The sequence below is a fragment of the Lipophrys pholis genome, assembly GCF_963383615.2.
Source record: "Lipophrys pholis genome assembly, chromosome: 17".
Lineage (NCBI taxonomy): Eukaryota > Metazoa > Chordata > Actinopteri > Blenniiformes > Blenniidae > Lipophrys > Lipophrys pholis.
Window position 1 is genome coordinate 596295 of NC_137643.1, and position 14547 is coordinate 610841.

Genomic DNA, 14547 nt, shown 5'->3' on the forward strand with positions numbered 1-14547 from the left:
AGGAGGATTCAGGAGGATTCAGGAGGATTCAGGAGGATTCAGGAGGATTCAGGCTTTATGTTTCTGATACAAACCAGTGGAGTTGACGGTCGCTTCATTTAAAACTTTCTCTGAATCTGGGTCTTTTACTTTCTCTCCTCCACCTCTTATCTCTCTTTATTTGCTCCGTCTGTTCCTCCCAGACTCTCGGCTTCCTCTTTGCGTCTCCTCCTCCTCCTCCTCTCCCCCCCCCCCCCCCCATCTCCTCCTCCTCCTCCTCTTCTTCCTCCCCCCCTCCTCCTCCCTGCATCAGCACTTTTGCTTCATCAATATGGAAAGATCTGGAACTGGGTTGCATTAATAGCAATCTTCTCGGTCACCCCCCCCCCCCCCCCCCCCATGCTACTTGGAGAAATGCTTGATTTCATCAACCCCGAGGCAGAAGAGAGAGGTCCCGTGATGTGGCTTCATTTAACACACACACACACACACACACACACACACACACACACACACACACACACACACACACACACACACACACACACACACACACACACACACACACACACACACACACACACACACACACACACACACACACGTGATATTGATGACCTCGATGGACGACCAACAACTTGGTCAGGTGTGTGAACAACCAGCCTCTCGTAGCTAAATTCACTTTTTTAGGTCATTAAAGGCGTCATCCTAGGCTTGAAATAGAACCCCCCCCCCCCCCCCCCCCCCCCCCCACACACACACACACACAACCCCCCCACCCCCCTCTGCGGCTGTCCTCGATGTGTTCCTCTCCTGGTCGCTCCTGCAGCCTTCTTTATGTGTCACTGGCCTTTTTTCATCATCCTGGTCCATTTCTCTTCCTGTCTCCAAAATATTTCTAAGAAGATCCTCAGAAAGACGAGTGTTCCTGCTGGGTGGGGGGCCGGGGGGGTGGGGGGGGTGGGGGTGGGGTCACAGAGGTCACCCAAAGACTTAGCGACTCTCAAGGCGTCCTACTTAGATTCACACACGTCAAATAAAAACCAGCGTTTACACGACAACGTTCCAACTGACCAAACCTCGTCGGTTAAAGAAACGTGTTTTGTTTCACTGCAGCAGCAGACACATCGACTAACAGTGTAGTTAGTCTGCTCGGCCACGGGAGGGCGCTGTTGCCTGTTTGTGTAATGAAACCACACAGACACATGTGCAGAGGACAATATGCTATAACGTGAACAAAGGTTCTGTGATGGAAAAATTCCATCTGGGAGCCGGAATGAAAACAAACCCCAAATGTGACACTTGTTTCTGGACCGGGCCTCACACTCACACAATCACACATTCACACATTCACACATTCACCCATTCACACATTCACCCATTCACACATTCACACATTCACACATTCACACACTCACACATTCACACATTCACACACTCACACATTCACACATTCACACACTCACACATTCACACATTCACACAATCACACATTCACACATTCACACACTCACCCAATCACACACTCACACATTCACACATTCACACATTCACACACTCACCCAATCACACACTCACACAATCACACATTCACACATTCACACATTCACACATTCACACATTCACACATTCACACACTCACCCAATCACACACTCACACATTCACACATTCACACATTCACACACTCACACATTCACACATTCACACACTCACACATTCACACATTCACACATTCACACATTCACACATTTACACACTCACCCAATCACACACTCACACATTCACACATTCACACATTCACACACTCACACATTCACACATTCACACATTCACACACTCACCCAATCACACACTCACACATTCACACATTCACACATTCACACATTCACACACTCACCCAATCACACATTCACACATTCACACATTCACACATTCACACATTCACACACTCACACATTCACACATTCACACATTCACACATTCACCCAATCACACACTCACACATTCACACATTCACACATTCACACACTCACCCATTCACCCATTCACACATTCACACATTGACATTTCAAGCCAAACTGCAGCATTTTAGCGTTTTCATTTGAGAAGATTTGGCGTTTACACCACAACATTTTGAAAACAGTGTCTGTTTCCATGGAAACGGCAGAAATGTTGAAAACGCTGTAGTTAGCATGTTGGGCCACTAGTTGTCACTGTTGTTTGATTTTGTGATGAAATGGAGCGTCGAAGCGTTTTGGAAAGGTTTCCATGGCGACGGGGTTGGAGCGTTTTCAGTGGCTCCGAGCAGCATCGTCATGTAAACAGACACAAAACTGAGCTTTTCATTTTCACCTCGAAACGTCGTGGGAACGGGGCCCCGGACACTCGTTCTAATCCAGATCAGAGCTGGAGAACTATTACTGTTCTCAGGTTATAAAGCTCCAGCTCCTTTTCCCCTTCTTCTCTAGTTATTCAATGAGGCTGGTGTCAAATTACTGTTTTGTTCTGTTTGCATATTTCTAAGAGGAAAATTGATTTTTCACTTCATGAGTTCAATGTTTTTTCTGATGTTTGTCTATCTGGCCTTTTTCAGCAGGGTAACCATGGCAACGGCCTTTAAAGCCCAGGTGGATGTAGATAGTGTATATTAAGACTGACCCACTTCCTGCGAGCTGGCAGGTCATGTGCTCCACTGATTTCCTCCTTTCAGCCACAAACTGCAGCCTGGATGTCTAATTACAGCCGATCTGTGTCACGGAGCCTCGTTTCGTCAGCGAACACGTGAATAATTCAAATCTTATTGGTCTGACAGACGCGTCGATTAGAAACGGCCGCTCAGCGCCGCTGTGTTTCTGGGTCTGCCTCTCATGTTGTGACCAAATGTTCCTTTAACACGTCACATTCTCAGTTTTCATGCCTCTATTAAGGAGATTTAGGTCAATTTGATTAAATCCAATCTGTCACGTTGTGAAGCCGTCGCACCCAAGAAGAATTACAAGTATTTAAAGTATTTGTGGCTCGACTGGTTGGACAGACGGAAACAGAGACGGCACTGCATTCAGTCAGTACTGAGACGTAGTGAACATTTCTGAGAAAGATGAACGTGGTTAAACTGTAGATTCTTTGACCACAGATGTGTTTCAGGGTGTTTTCATCACGTGACGCCTCACAAGGCGATGAAACGGACAGAAGAGTCGAAATCAGCCGGAGGAATTTAACTTCTGCACATAAAGTAAACGAACTGAGGAGCGTCGCTCGGGTTCATCGGTTCTGCTCCTCGTCACATTCACACATTAATGGAGGCGGCTGCCATGCAGAGGAAGATGAGGAAGAGGAAGACCGACATCCTGATGGCTCCTGTTGTCCCGGCGCTGCGGCGGCTCGTCGCCCTGCAGCTGCATCAAAAGCCTCTTTGTGGATTCAAAGGACACGTGTCGCCTTCCGACCGGGTGCAGAACGCAACGGATGGATTCCCGGGTCGTATTCTGATTCCTCGCCACCGCCTCGCCGTGTCGCCCGCCACCCCGACTCACACGAAAACTGTTTTCTTCAACGGCCGTCAGTGAAAATGTTATAGAAGCTCGTGACCGGATCACTGGTCCCAGATCTCATTAGGAGAAAGACAAGCTTGTCCCAGCATGCATTGCCACCGCCGCCGGCCCTGATCGCCTCAAGGCCTCGCCTCCGACAAAACAAGTAAAAACACAAAAACTAACTTTTGGGGGGTTTGTTTACCTGAAGGCAGTACCTAGAGGCACTGGAAACACAACTTTTTGAAAACAGCTCCCAAGGTGGAAATCTTCAAAACCACTTGGACTCCGTCTCCGTGTAGAACCCAGAGCTTGGTAGTCACTGGTTCTGCACATGCTCAGTAGAGACAATCAGGACCAAGTTTCCTCCGTGGTGTCAGGACTCCCAGTCCAGATTCTCCTGGACTTGGTTCTTTTATTTTGACATTCACAGTAATAACAATCCAACTTGGTACTTTATTTTGACAGTCACTGTAATAACAATCCAACTTGGTACTTTTATTTTGACAGTCACTGTAATAACAATCCAACTTGGTACTTTTATTTTGACATTCACAGTAATAAATATTTAACTTGGTACTTTATTTTGACAGTCACTGTAATAACAATCCAACTTGGTACTTTATTTTGACAGTCACTGTAATAACAATCCAACTTGGTGTTCTGTCCAGTAGAACGTCCGTGTTCTCCTGTAGTTAATGTTTAGAGCTCATTGTTCTCTGCTGTGTGTGTGTGTGTGTGTGTGTGTGTGTGTGTGTGTGTAAAGGGTGTGTGTGTGTGTGTGTGTGTGTGTGTGTGTGTGTGTGTGTGTGTGTGTGTGTGTGTGTGTGTGTGTGTGTGTGTGTGTGTGTGTGTGTGTGTGTGTGCTTTAAGTACTAAAACTAACAACAGCACCAACTAGTGGGTGAGTGAATACACACTGTGTGAATACACAGTAAGTGAGTACACAGTGAGTGAATACACAGTGAGTGAATACACAGTAAGTGAATACACAGTGAGTGAATACACACTGTGAATACTCACTGTGTATTCACACTGTGTGAATACACAGTAAGTGAATACACAGTGAGTGAATACACACTGTGAATACTCACTGTGTATTCACACTGTGTGAATACACAGTAAGTGAGTACACAGTGAGTGAATACACAGTAAGTGAATACACAGTGAGTACACAGTGAGTGAATACACAGTGAGTACACAGTGAGTGAATACACACTGTGAATACACAGTGAGTGAATACACAGTAAGTGAGTACACACTGATCTTCCAGGACGGAACTTCCCTGTTTCTTCTCTCCGTGTACAGTCTCTGTCAGAGTACCACGATGAGTTGGAGAACTTCCTCCACTGACAGGATCAAATGTTCCTGCTTCATAGAACCCCCCCCTGGTTGCCCCACAATCTGCCCCCGTCCTGTGAGGAGACACTCTCTGCTAACCTGATTAGCTGCCATCTCCATAGCATGTCGGCGGTCCTGAGAGTTAATGAGACGAGGACATGCTGCCCCCCCCCCCCCCCCCCCCCTCCCCTCCCCCTCCCCCTCAGTGATTCTGATGGTGATTATAATTATTATCGATGAGTCAGCACCTGGAGTGGCCTCGCCACTCGTTGCCCCTGGTGCCGGGGCAGTGGAAGCTGCTGTTGCCCCAGCGATGGTTGCCAGGCAGCTGGGGAAGTGCTAAGTAAGATGACGTTGGGGGGGTCTGCTGAGGAGGTGGGTGGGAAACGACACGGCGGGTCAGCCTGGGCTCAACGTGGAGTTGCAGCCAGTTAGCTTCTTAGCTTAGCATCTTCTAAAGGCTGGAAACAGGAAGTGAGTTCATCACCCGCCGCCTCCTGCAGCTCCAAGCTTCCTGCTAAACTGATCAACGTCACGTCCAGCCAGTTATTACAGTCCAGTTCCTCTTCCTGCTTCCTTCGTATGTACGCATGAATCCTCCGCCCACCTCCAGCCATTCGTGTTCTGGTGGTCTGGTGTTCTGGTGGTCTGGTGGTCTGGTGGTCTGGAGGTCTGGTGTTCTGTTGGTCTGGTGTTCTGGTGGTCTGGTGGTCTGGTGGTCGGGTGGTCTGGTGTTCTGGTGGTCTGGAGTTCTGGTGTTCTGGTGGTCTGGTGGTCTGGAGTTCTGGTGTTCTGGTGGTCTGGTGGTCTGGAGTTCTGGTGTTCTGGTGGTCTGGTGGTCTGGAGTTCTGGTGTTCTGGTGGTCTGGAGTTCTGGTGTTCTGGTGGTCTGGTGGTCTGGAGTTCTGGTGTTCTGCTGGTCTGGAGTTCTGGTGTTCTGGTGGTATATGCTTGATTGTTACCTTCTTCAGAAACGCCTTTAAAGTACATGACTGATCGAGATGACATCTTTGACTATATTGTCTTTCATACCAAACTGTTTTCTCTGAACATGAATCTATTGAAGCCCTCCTGCATTCTGGTTCTGTTCATCATTCTGATCTCATGAATGTTTGTTGGATCCAGACATGGAGCTTCTCTAGACTCACTCAGTCTGGATGTCTTCGTCCTGCGATGTGGACGTTCATGGTGAACAGTCAGACGAGGAAGCAAACTCAGCTCAGTTCAGGTGTTTTCAGGAGCAGACAGTCAAACAGGCGCCGCAGAACCCGGCTGTGTGTCTGTGTGGTTCTGGACCATCTGAGCCTCGTCGCTCTTCACGGTTCTGCTCAGCCGCCGTCCTCCAGCACAGCCTGGGGCTTTTATCTGCTCGCTCTGAGGGAGTCGGGTTTCATTCGCGGTGGCCTCGTCGATGAGATCAGCATCACACATGGGAATGAAAACCATGGGGGGGGGGGGGGTCCTGACCCAGTGGGGCTGGACAGCTGGTTTCAGGGGTTCAGGAGGGTCGAGACAAAATCAATGCCTCAGCTGTCGGAGAGGCTTCTGGTGAACAAACGCTGTGATTCAGTCCGTTGGTAGGGGGGGGGGGGGGGGGGGTCAGGTTGGTTCATGGGGGGTCAGGTTGGTTCCTGGGAGGTTGTGTTGGTTCATGGGGGGGTCGGGTTTGTTCACGTGGGGGTTTGGTTGGTTCACGGGGGGTCAGGTTGGTTCATGGGGGGGTCAGGTTGGTTCATGGGAGGTCGTGTTGGTTCATGGGGGGGTCAGGTTCATTCATGGGGGGGGTTAGGTTGTTTCCTGGGGGGTCATGTTGGTTCACACTGCCACAGTTTGGGGTTCAGTGTCGGACAGATGAGCAGTTCCTCATATGAAGGTCTGTTACTGTTGCCTATGGATTTGAACTATAGCTTATGTAGGGCGGGCCTGGAGGGCGGGGCTTAAGGGCGGGGCTTGAGGGCGGGCCTGGGGGCGGGGCTTGAGGGCGGTGCCAGGTGGGCGGGGCTTAAGGGCGGGGCTTGAGGGCGGGGCCTGGAGGGCGGGGCTTGAGGGCGGGGCTTGAGGAGGTTTCTGAGCTGATAGTTTGGCGGCCAGCCGGATCCCGCCGGGTGTCTGGGGGTGTCGCTATGTCGCTTCGTCAATTTCTTGGTTTGTTTTTACTTTCTCTGTTTCCTAAACGCTGCTGATGAACTCTCCTTCCAGATGCTGCAGATGTTTTTATTCTTCATTGTAACTTTAGTTTTTCTCATGAACATTTAGATCAAAAATAGTTTCCATTACTTTTCTATCATTCAGTTCTCAACCAATGAAACAAACAAATATTTTTATTGAGCAGACGTGACGTCGACTCGTGTATTGCCCCTCAAGCTTTACTTCAAGAATCTTTATTACCCCCCAGCGGGGCAATTAGTTCTGCAGCCAGTGAATCCAAAACAAAACAAAGAACATCTGTATACAAGACGACGAGATGAAGTCACCCAACAAGTTATTTAAAAGTCTGATCACAACAGGAAGAAGTGAGTTCAGGTCAAGATGACCTCCAGGAAACCTGTTGTGTGTCCATGGTTCTCATGTGTCACCGCAGCAGAACCTTTTCCACCGAGCAGTTCTTTTCTTTATGGAAGTCCCCGACTTTCTACTGCCATGGTGGTAAATACTGCATACAGCGGTCCTAATGTAGTAGCTCCATTCATTCTGCATGTTGATAGTAAACATGTGAGGAAGATACTTTCTCAGTACTTTTATGTGGATTAATACACATTTAATGCTGCAGAACGCTACAGAAACACTGAATTTAATATGTATTAAGTTTAATTAATGTTATGCTAATGTCTCATTAGTCCTGCTTTCACACACACACACACACACACACACACACACACACACACACACACACACACACACACACACACACACACACACACACACACACACACACACACACACACACACACTTCCAGTACGACGGTGCATTAGCAGTGTGTAGCTCTGTGGGACTTCAGGTGTTTCTCATCTCTCACCTGCTCAAGCCGACTGTGTTGTATAACTGATGAATTATGTAATCTGATTAATTTACTCTCCCCAAACGGCTCCTTGATCTGCAGCCATGTTTTCTGTATTGTTTTCTCAGAGCACTCGGTCGGGGGAGAGTCAGACACCAACACTTTGAAATGGCACGCCGCTCGGCTCTCGCCAACGTCGTCACGCCGTTGCCCAGCGAGCGAGCCAGGCCTGAGTCTCCGTCACATTATCAACATTCAAAGGCGTCCGCAAATAACTGATCTGCAGAGATGGTTCCAGGGTTCCAACTGAGGTTCCTCTGACTGGAACACGGCGATGTGCTGCTGATATATTGAGGCGTGCGCTCTGGCTCCCCTGGGCCTCCGCCTGTGACGTAGCTTTGTGCAGCGCTAGGCTCTTTGTGTGCCGCAGAGGCCGAGCCGTGTGCCGGCGAGGTCGATGGGGCCGAGGATCCCCGGGGGGGGCGGGGTGGGGGGGGGGGGGGCAGGAAGCAGCGACTTCACACCGGATCATCTTCAGCTGACTGTGCAGAGGCACGACACCACATCCCAGCTGGAGGAGACTGTGGTCAGCAGGGAGCGTCGGTGTGAAGCCCCCGATAACAAACTCTTCTTTCTGTGCTCCACCGATAACAAACTCTTCTTTCTGTGCTCCATCAATAACAAACTCTTCTTTCTGTGCTCCACCAATAACAAACTCTTCTTTCTGTGCTCCACCGATAACAAACTCTTCTTTCTGTGCTCCATCAATAACAAACTCTTCTTTCTGTGCTCCACCAATAACAAACTCTTCTTTCTGTGCTCCACCAATAACAAACTCTTCTTTCTGTGCTCCATCAATAACAAACTCTTCTTTCTGTGCTCCATCGATAAAAAACTCTTCTTTCTGTGCTCCATCGATAACAAACTCTTCTTTCTGTGCTCCACCGATAACAAACTCTTCTTTCTGTGCTCCACCGATAACAAACTCTTCTTTCTGTGCTCCATCGATAACAAACTCTTCTTTCTGTGCTCCATCGATAACAAACTCTTCTTTCTGTGCTCCATCGATAACAAACTCTTCTTTCTGTGCTCCATCGATAACAAACTCTTCTTTCTGTGCTCCATCGATAACAAACTCTTCTTTCTGTGCTCCATCAATAACAAACTCTTCTTTCTGTGCTCCACCAATAACAAACTCTTCTTTCTGTGCTCCACCAATAACAAACTCTTCTTTCTGTGCTCCACCGATAACAAACTCTTCTTTCTGTGCTCCACCAATAACAAACTCTTCTTTCTGTGCTCCATCAATAACAAACTCTTCTTTCTGTGCTCCATCAATAACAAACTCTTCTTTCTGTGCTCCATCAATAACAAACTCTTCTTTCTGTGCTCCACCGATAACAAACTCTTCTTTCTGTGCTCCACCAATAACAAACTCTTCTTTCTGTGCTCCACCAATAACAAACTCTTCTTTCTGTGCTCCACCAATAACAAACTCTTCTTTCTGTGCTCCATCAATAACAAACTCTTCTTTCTGTGCTCCATCAATAACAAACTCTTCTTTCTGTGCTCCACCGATAACAAACTCTTCTTTCTGTGCTCCACCAATAACAAACTCTTCTTTCTGTGCTCCATCAATAACAAACTCTTCTTTCTGTGCTCCATCAATAACAAACTCTTCTTTCTGTGCTCCACCTGTCTGGTTTATTTACCTGCTCAGATACTCATGAGGAAAATGATCCGTATATATATATATATATCTATATCTCAATCCTGTAAACTTAATCCACGATCAACCAAAGTTGGTTGGTTGGTCAATCTGTCCACCTGATTGATTGATTGATTGATTGATTGATTGATTGATTGATTGATTGATTGATTGATTGATTGATGATTGATTGATTGATTGATTGATTGATCCCTCATCCATGATGCTAATGAACGAATCATAACGTTGACACCCAGACCAGGATCACTAGTTTCAGTAGTGCTCTGGGTTGGTTCGGAGGGTGGTGGTGACTTGGTCGGGGGTTCATAGTTTTGTTGGTTGGTCGATGGGTGAGCGGGTTGCTGGGTAGATTGCCTGACTGTTGGCTCATCAGGTCCTTTGCTTGGTTGGATCTTTCTTTTAGTTACTTGAAATGATGGAGAGGCGGACTTGCAGGTTCGATTCCCACTGCGGTCAGATCACCACTGTGTGTCCTTGAGCGAGACTCTTGACCCCATGGAGCGCCCTCCAGTGGCCGCGCATCCACACCCTAGAAATAGGATTGGTCAATGTGAAAAAGGAATTTCCACGAGGGGACGAATAAAGTATGAGTGGATGAGTTTTTTTAAGTGTCCTTGAGCAGAACTTTGTGATGGACATTGAGCCCCTTGCTTGGCAGCCATTTCTGTGTGTTCGGAGACGTGATGACGGAGCCTCTCGCGTTTTCACACAAACTGTTTGATGTTCTCGTCCTCCAGGATCAGGAAACTCCAGTTCCCGGTGAAAGTCTGTGGCTCGGCTCTGCAGCTCCACATGCGAGGAAAATCCAAGAGCGTGACGGTGGAGAGCCGGCCGGGCCAGCTCGGCTCGGACTTCAAGAAGAGTCGAGACGGCTTCGTCCTGCTGGTGCCTGCCAACTAACGGTCCACCGGTCCGTCCGTCCGTCCAACCAGGACACCGTCACTGAAGATGGTAGAAGCCCGGAGTCCAGTTCAACCTGGATAGTTTACATATTTGTCTTGAAGGTTTCAAACTTTTCACTCAGAGCAGAGTTGCTGGCAGAATCTGTTTCCTAGAAAAGAACAAAGGAAGTCGAGGAAAACTTTGTGTGATGACTCAGGACTGCAACACGCTTTTTCAAAGTTTTGTTTTTTTAGACTTTTTCAAACCTGAACAAAAATATTGAAAATGCACTTTTTTTAAAATAATAATTTTTACATCATATTAGGAATTGAAAAAAGAAAAAGTTTTTGTGTTAGCTGATTGCCTGCAGACAATAATTCCATGTTTGAAGTAATGAAAAGTAGAAAAAAGCAGGAAAATAAATTATTCAAGGTTTACTGAAGAGACTTGTTTGTGTGTTAATGTCTCCGGAACGCTTCGCCACATGAATAAAGAGCAGGAATCCCATTTGAAGCACTGATTAAAGCTCAGATGGGCCTTTGGACAAAGACGTGGACCTATAGCATAAAGAGGTCAGTGTTGGTGTGGAGAGACGTTTGTCCAGCCTGCAGGACGAGACACACTGAAGGACCATCAGTCCACTGTGACGCCTGAACAGCAGAAACCAGAAACTGAAACTTCGGCCTCAAATCTGATGAAGCGCTGCGCCTGCAGGGTTGGTCAGGACTGAAGCCTGAAACCTTTTCATTCAGAATTCAGTCTGTAACAATGGACTTTATCTCTGGATAAACTAAATATACTTTCTCATTACAAACCGAGAATAGAGTAGAATAGAATAGAAAAGCTTCCTGCAGTCCAGCTCAGTTTCCTGGTTGGGACGCAGATATAGAGAAAAAGTATTTCCTGTCTGAGTCCAGCTGTTGCCTCGTGTGTTTGGAGTTTTGCATGTTTTCCATGAGCATATGTGAGTTTCCTTGAGGTACTTCAAGTCCTTGACTTCAGCCCAGTTGGTATCGGAGAGAGATGGATGGTGATCCTGGCTGAGGTGTTAAAGTTACTCTTTATTCATTAGTATCTTGGAAGTGGGAAAGTTCCAAGATGGAAAAATACACCTGAACATTGTCCAACAATCACACCAACCAACCGATTGATTAACTGACCATTTAATTTACCAACCATCTGACTGACCAATCAACCATCTGACTAACCAACCAACCATCTGACTGACCAATCAACCATCTGACTAACCAACCAACCATCTGACTAACCAATCAACCATCTGACTAACCAACCAACCATCTGACTGACCAACCAACCATCTGACTAACCAATCAACCGTCTGACTGACCAACCAACCAACAAATCAACTGACCAGTCGATCGACTACCCGCCTTCCTGTTTGAGAGTGTGTGTCTACATTTATGCCTTTATTGTTTTTTCCATCCATCCATCAGGATCAGGGTAGCGGGGTGCTGGAGCCAATCCCAGCCGACTGTGGGCGAGTTCACCTGGACAGGTGAGGGTAGGGTTCACCTGGACAGGTGAGGGTAGGGTTCACCTGGACAGGTGAGGGTAGGGTTCACCTGGACAGGTGAGGGCAGGTGAGGGTAGGGTTCACCTGGACAGGTGAGGACAGGTGAGGGTAGGGTTCACCCTATGAATGTAATTAGCATAATGTGGAGACGCTCGCTGCACTTTGCTGTCACTGTATCATCGAGTCACTGAACACAGAACTCTGTCATCATTTATGTCTTCTGACACCATCAAACCTTCTCCTGTGTGTTCGGGCGGATTCCCTCCATCCCTCCATCCCCTCTTCCCTCCATCCCTCCATCCCTCCATCCCCTCATCCCTCCATCCCCTCTTCCCTCCATCCCTCCATCCCGTCTTCCCTCCATCCCCTCATCCCTCCATCCCTCCATCCCTCCATCCCTCCATCCCCTCATCCCTCCATCCCGTCTTCCCTCCATCCCCTCATCCCTCCATCCCTCCATCCCTCCATCCCTCCATCCCCTCATCCCTCCATCCCCTCTTCCCTCCATCCCTCCATCCCCTCATCCCTCCATCCCTCCATCCCCTCATCCCTCCATCCCCTCTTCCCTCCATCCCCTCTTCCCTCCATCCCTCCTTCCCTCCATCCCTCCATCCCTTCTTCCCTCCATCCCCTCATCCCTCCATCCCTCCTTCCCTCCATCCCTCCTTCCCTCCATCCCCTCATCCCTCCATCCCTCCATCCCCTCTTCCCTCCATCCCCTCTTCCCTCCATCCCTTCTTCCCTCCATCCCTCCTTCCCTCCATCCCCTCATCCCTCCATCCCTCTTCCCTCCATCCCCTCATCCCTCCATCCCTCCATCCCCTCTTCCCTCCATCCCTCCATCCCCTCTTCCCTCCATCCCTCCATCCCTCCATCCCTCTTCCCTCCATCCCTCCATCCCTCCATCCCCTCATCCCTCCATCCCCTCATCCCTCCATCCCCTCTTCCCTCCATCCCTCCATCCCTCATCCCTCCATCCCCTCTTCCCTCCATCCCTCCATCCCTCTTCCCTCCATCCCTCCATCCCCTCATCCCTCCATCCCCTCATCCCTCATCCCTCCATCCCCTCATCCCTCCTTCCCTCCATCCCCTCCATCCCCCATCCCTCCATCCCTCCATCTGAAGACTTTCTCTGCCTTATATTTTCCAAGCTGCTTTCTTTTGGTTTTAAGCTCCTTGAGAGCGACTGAATGTGGAAACAGAGACGAGGAGTCGACGCCGTCGTTTTTAGTGTTTCTGCCGTTTCCGTGGAAACAGACATTGTTTTCTAAACATTTCCATGTCAAGGTGAAGCTTTTCAAAAACAAAAACCTCTTTCCTGGGGGGGATTCCTCTCTGCATTCTCCATCTGGTGCTTTCTGGGAGGGGGCGTGGCTCTCTGGGGTGGTTCTCTGGGGCCCCCCCGGGCCTGGGGGGGCTGCCGTCCACCGGGGTGGCGCTACGGGTCCCCCCACAACAGTTCCGGCCACACACACACACACACACACACACACACACACACACACACACACACACACACACACACACACACACACACACACACACACACACACACACACTTCCACTCCTCACTAAAGGTGCTTCTAAAGTTGCTTCTTTTCTACCATCATTTGCTGAAACTCTCAAAATCGTGTTTTTTCTTTTGTTGTTGCTTCTTTGTTAATTCATGTTCCTGCTTCATCTTACTGTCTAGATAGAGCTGCTCTAGATAGAGCTGCTCAGGCTGGTTAATCTAAGAAATCATCTTACTGTCTAGATAGAGCTGCTCTAGATAGAGCTGCTCAGGCTGGTTAATCTAATAACAGATGTAAAGTATTTGGATCAGTGTGATAACTGCAGATGATATTTGTAGCACAACAAGGGTATTGTATGTTATCCCCCCCTCCCCCCCTCTCTCTCTCTCTTCTCTCTCTCTTTGAGCGTCCCCCCCCCCCCCCCCCCCCCCCCCCCGTCCAGCAGCCATACCAACTCCTAATAAAGCAGCAACAGGAGACTCCAGGTCTCTCCCTGTTCAAGAGTAAAACCTGTTCTGACTCCAGAAGGTTCTAGATCACATCATGTTGTTGGCCCAAGCTGCTGAACAGGAGGAGGGAGAAGAAACAAAAACAAAAAACCCCTAAACGATGCATTTTCGCTTGAAACGTTGTCATGGAAATGGAGCCTAATTCGATATTCTGATTATGAGAGATTTAATGAGCCAAATATTATCAAGAACATCACTGGTACCGTTTCATTAAATGTTCCTTTTGGAAGAAAAGCAGAATTTACCAAATTGTCCTGATAAAACAATAAATAACCAAAGTGTGTGTGTGTGTGTGTGTGTGTGTGTGTGTGTGTGTGTGTGTGTGTGTGTGTGTGTGTGTGTGTGTGTGTGTGTGTGTGTGTGTGGGTGGGTGGGTGGGTGGGTGGGTGGGTGGGTGGGTGGGGGTGTGTGTGTGTGTGTGTGTGTGTGTGTGTGTGTGTGTGTGTGTGTGTGTGTGTGTGTGTGTGTGTGTGGGTGGGTGGGTGGGTGGGTGGGTGGGTGGGTGGGTGGGTGGGTGGGTGGGTGGGGGT

The 14547-nt window shown here is 48.5% G+C and overlaps 1 protein-coding gene across 1 annotated transcript in view; it reads left to right on the top strand.

Annotated features, from left to right (window-relative positions):
- Positions 1 to 11003, top strand: part of myo1g (myosin IG) — a 34097-nt gene extending 23094 nt beyond the window's left edge. The window contains exon 22 of the mRNA XM_080484816.1: positions 10316 to 11003. Coding sequence (XP_080340942.1) covers positions 10316 to 10478 — 163 coding nt within the window. The 3' untranslated portion in view covers positions 10479 to 11003. The remainder of the gene's footprint in view (positions 1 to 10315) is intronic.
- Positions 11004 to 14547: the final 3544 nt, after the last annotated feature.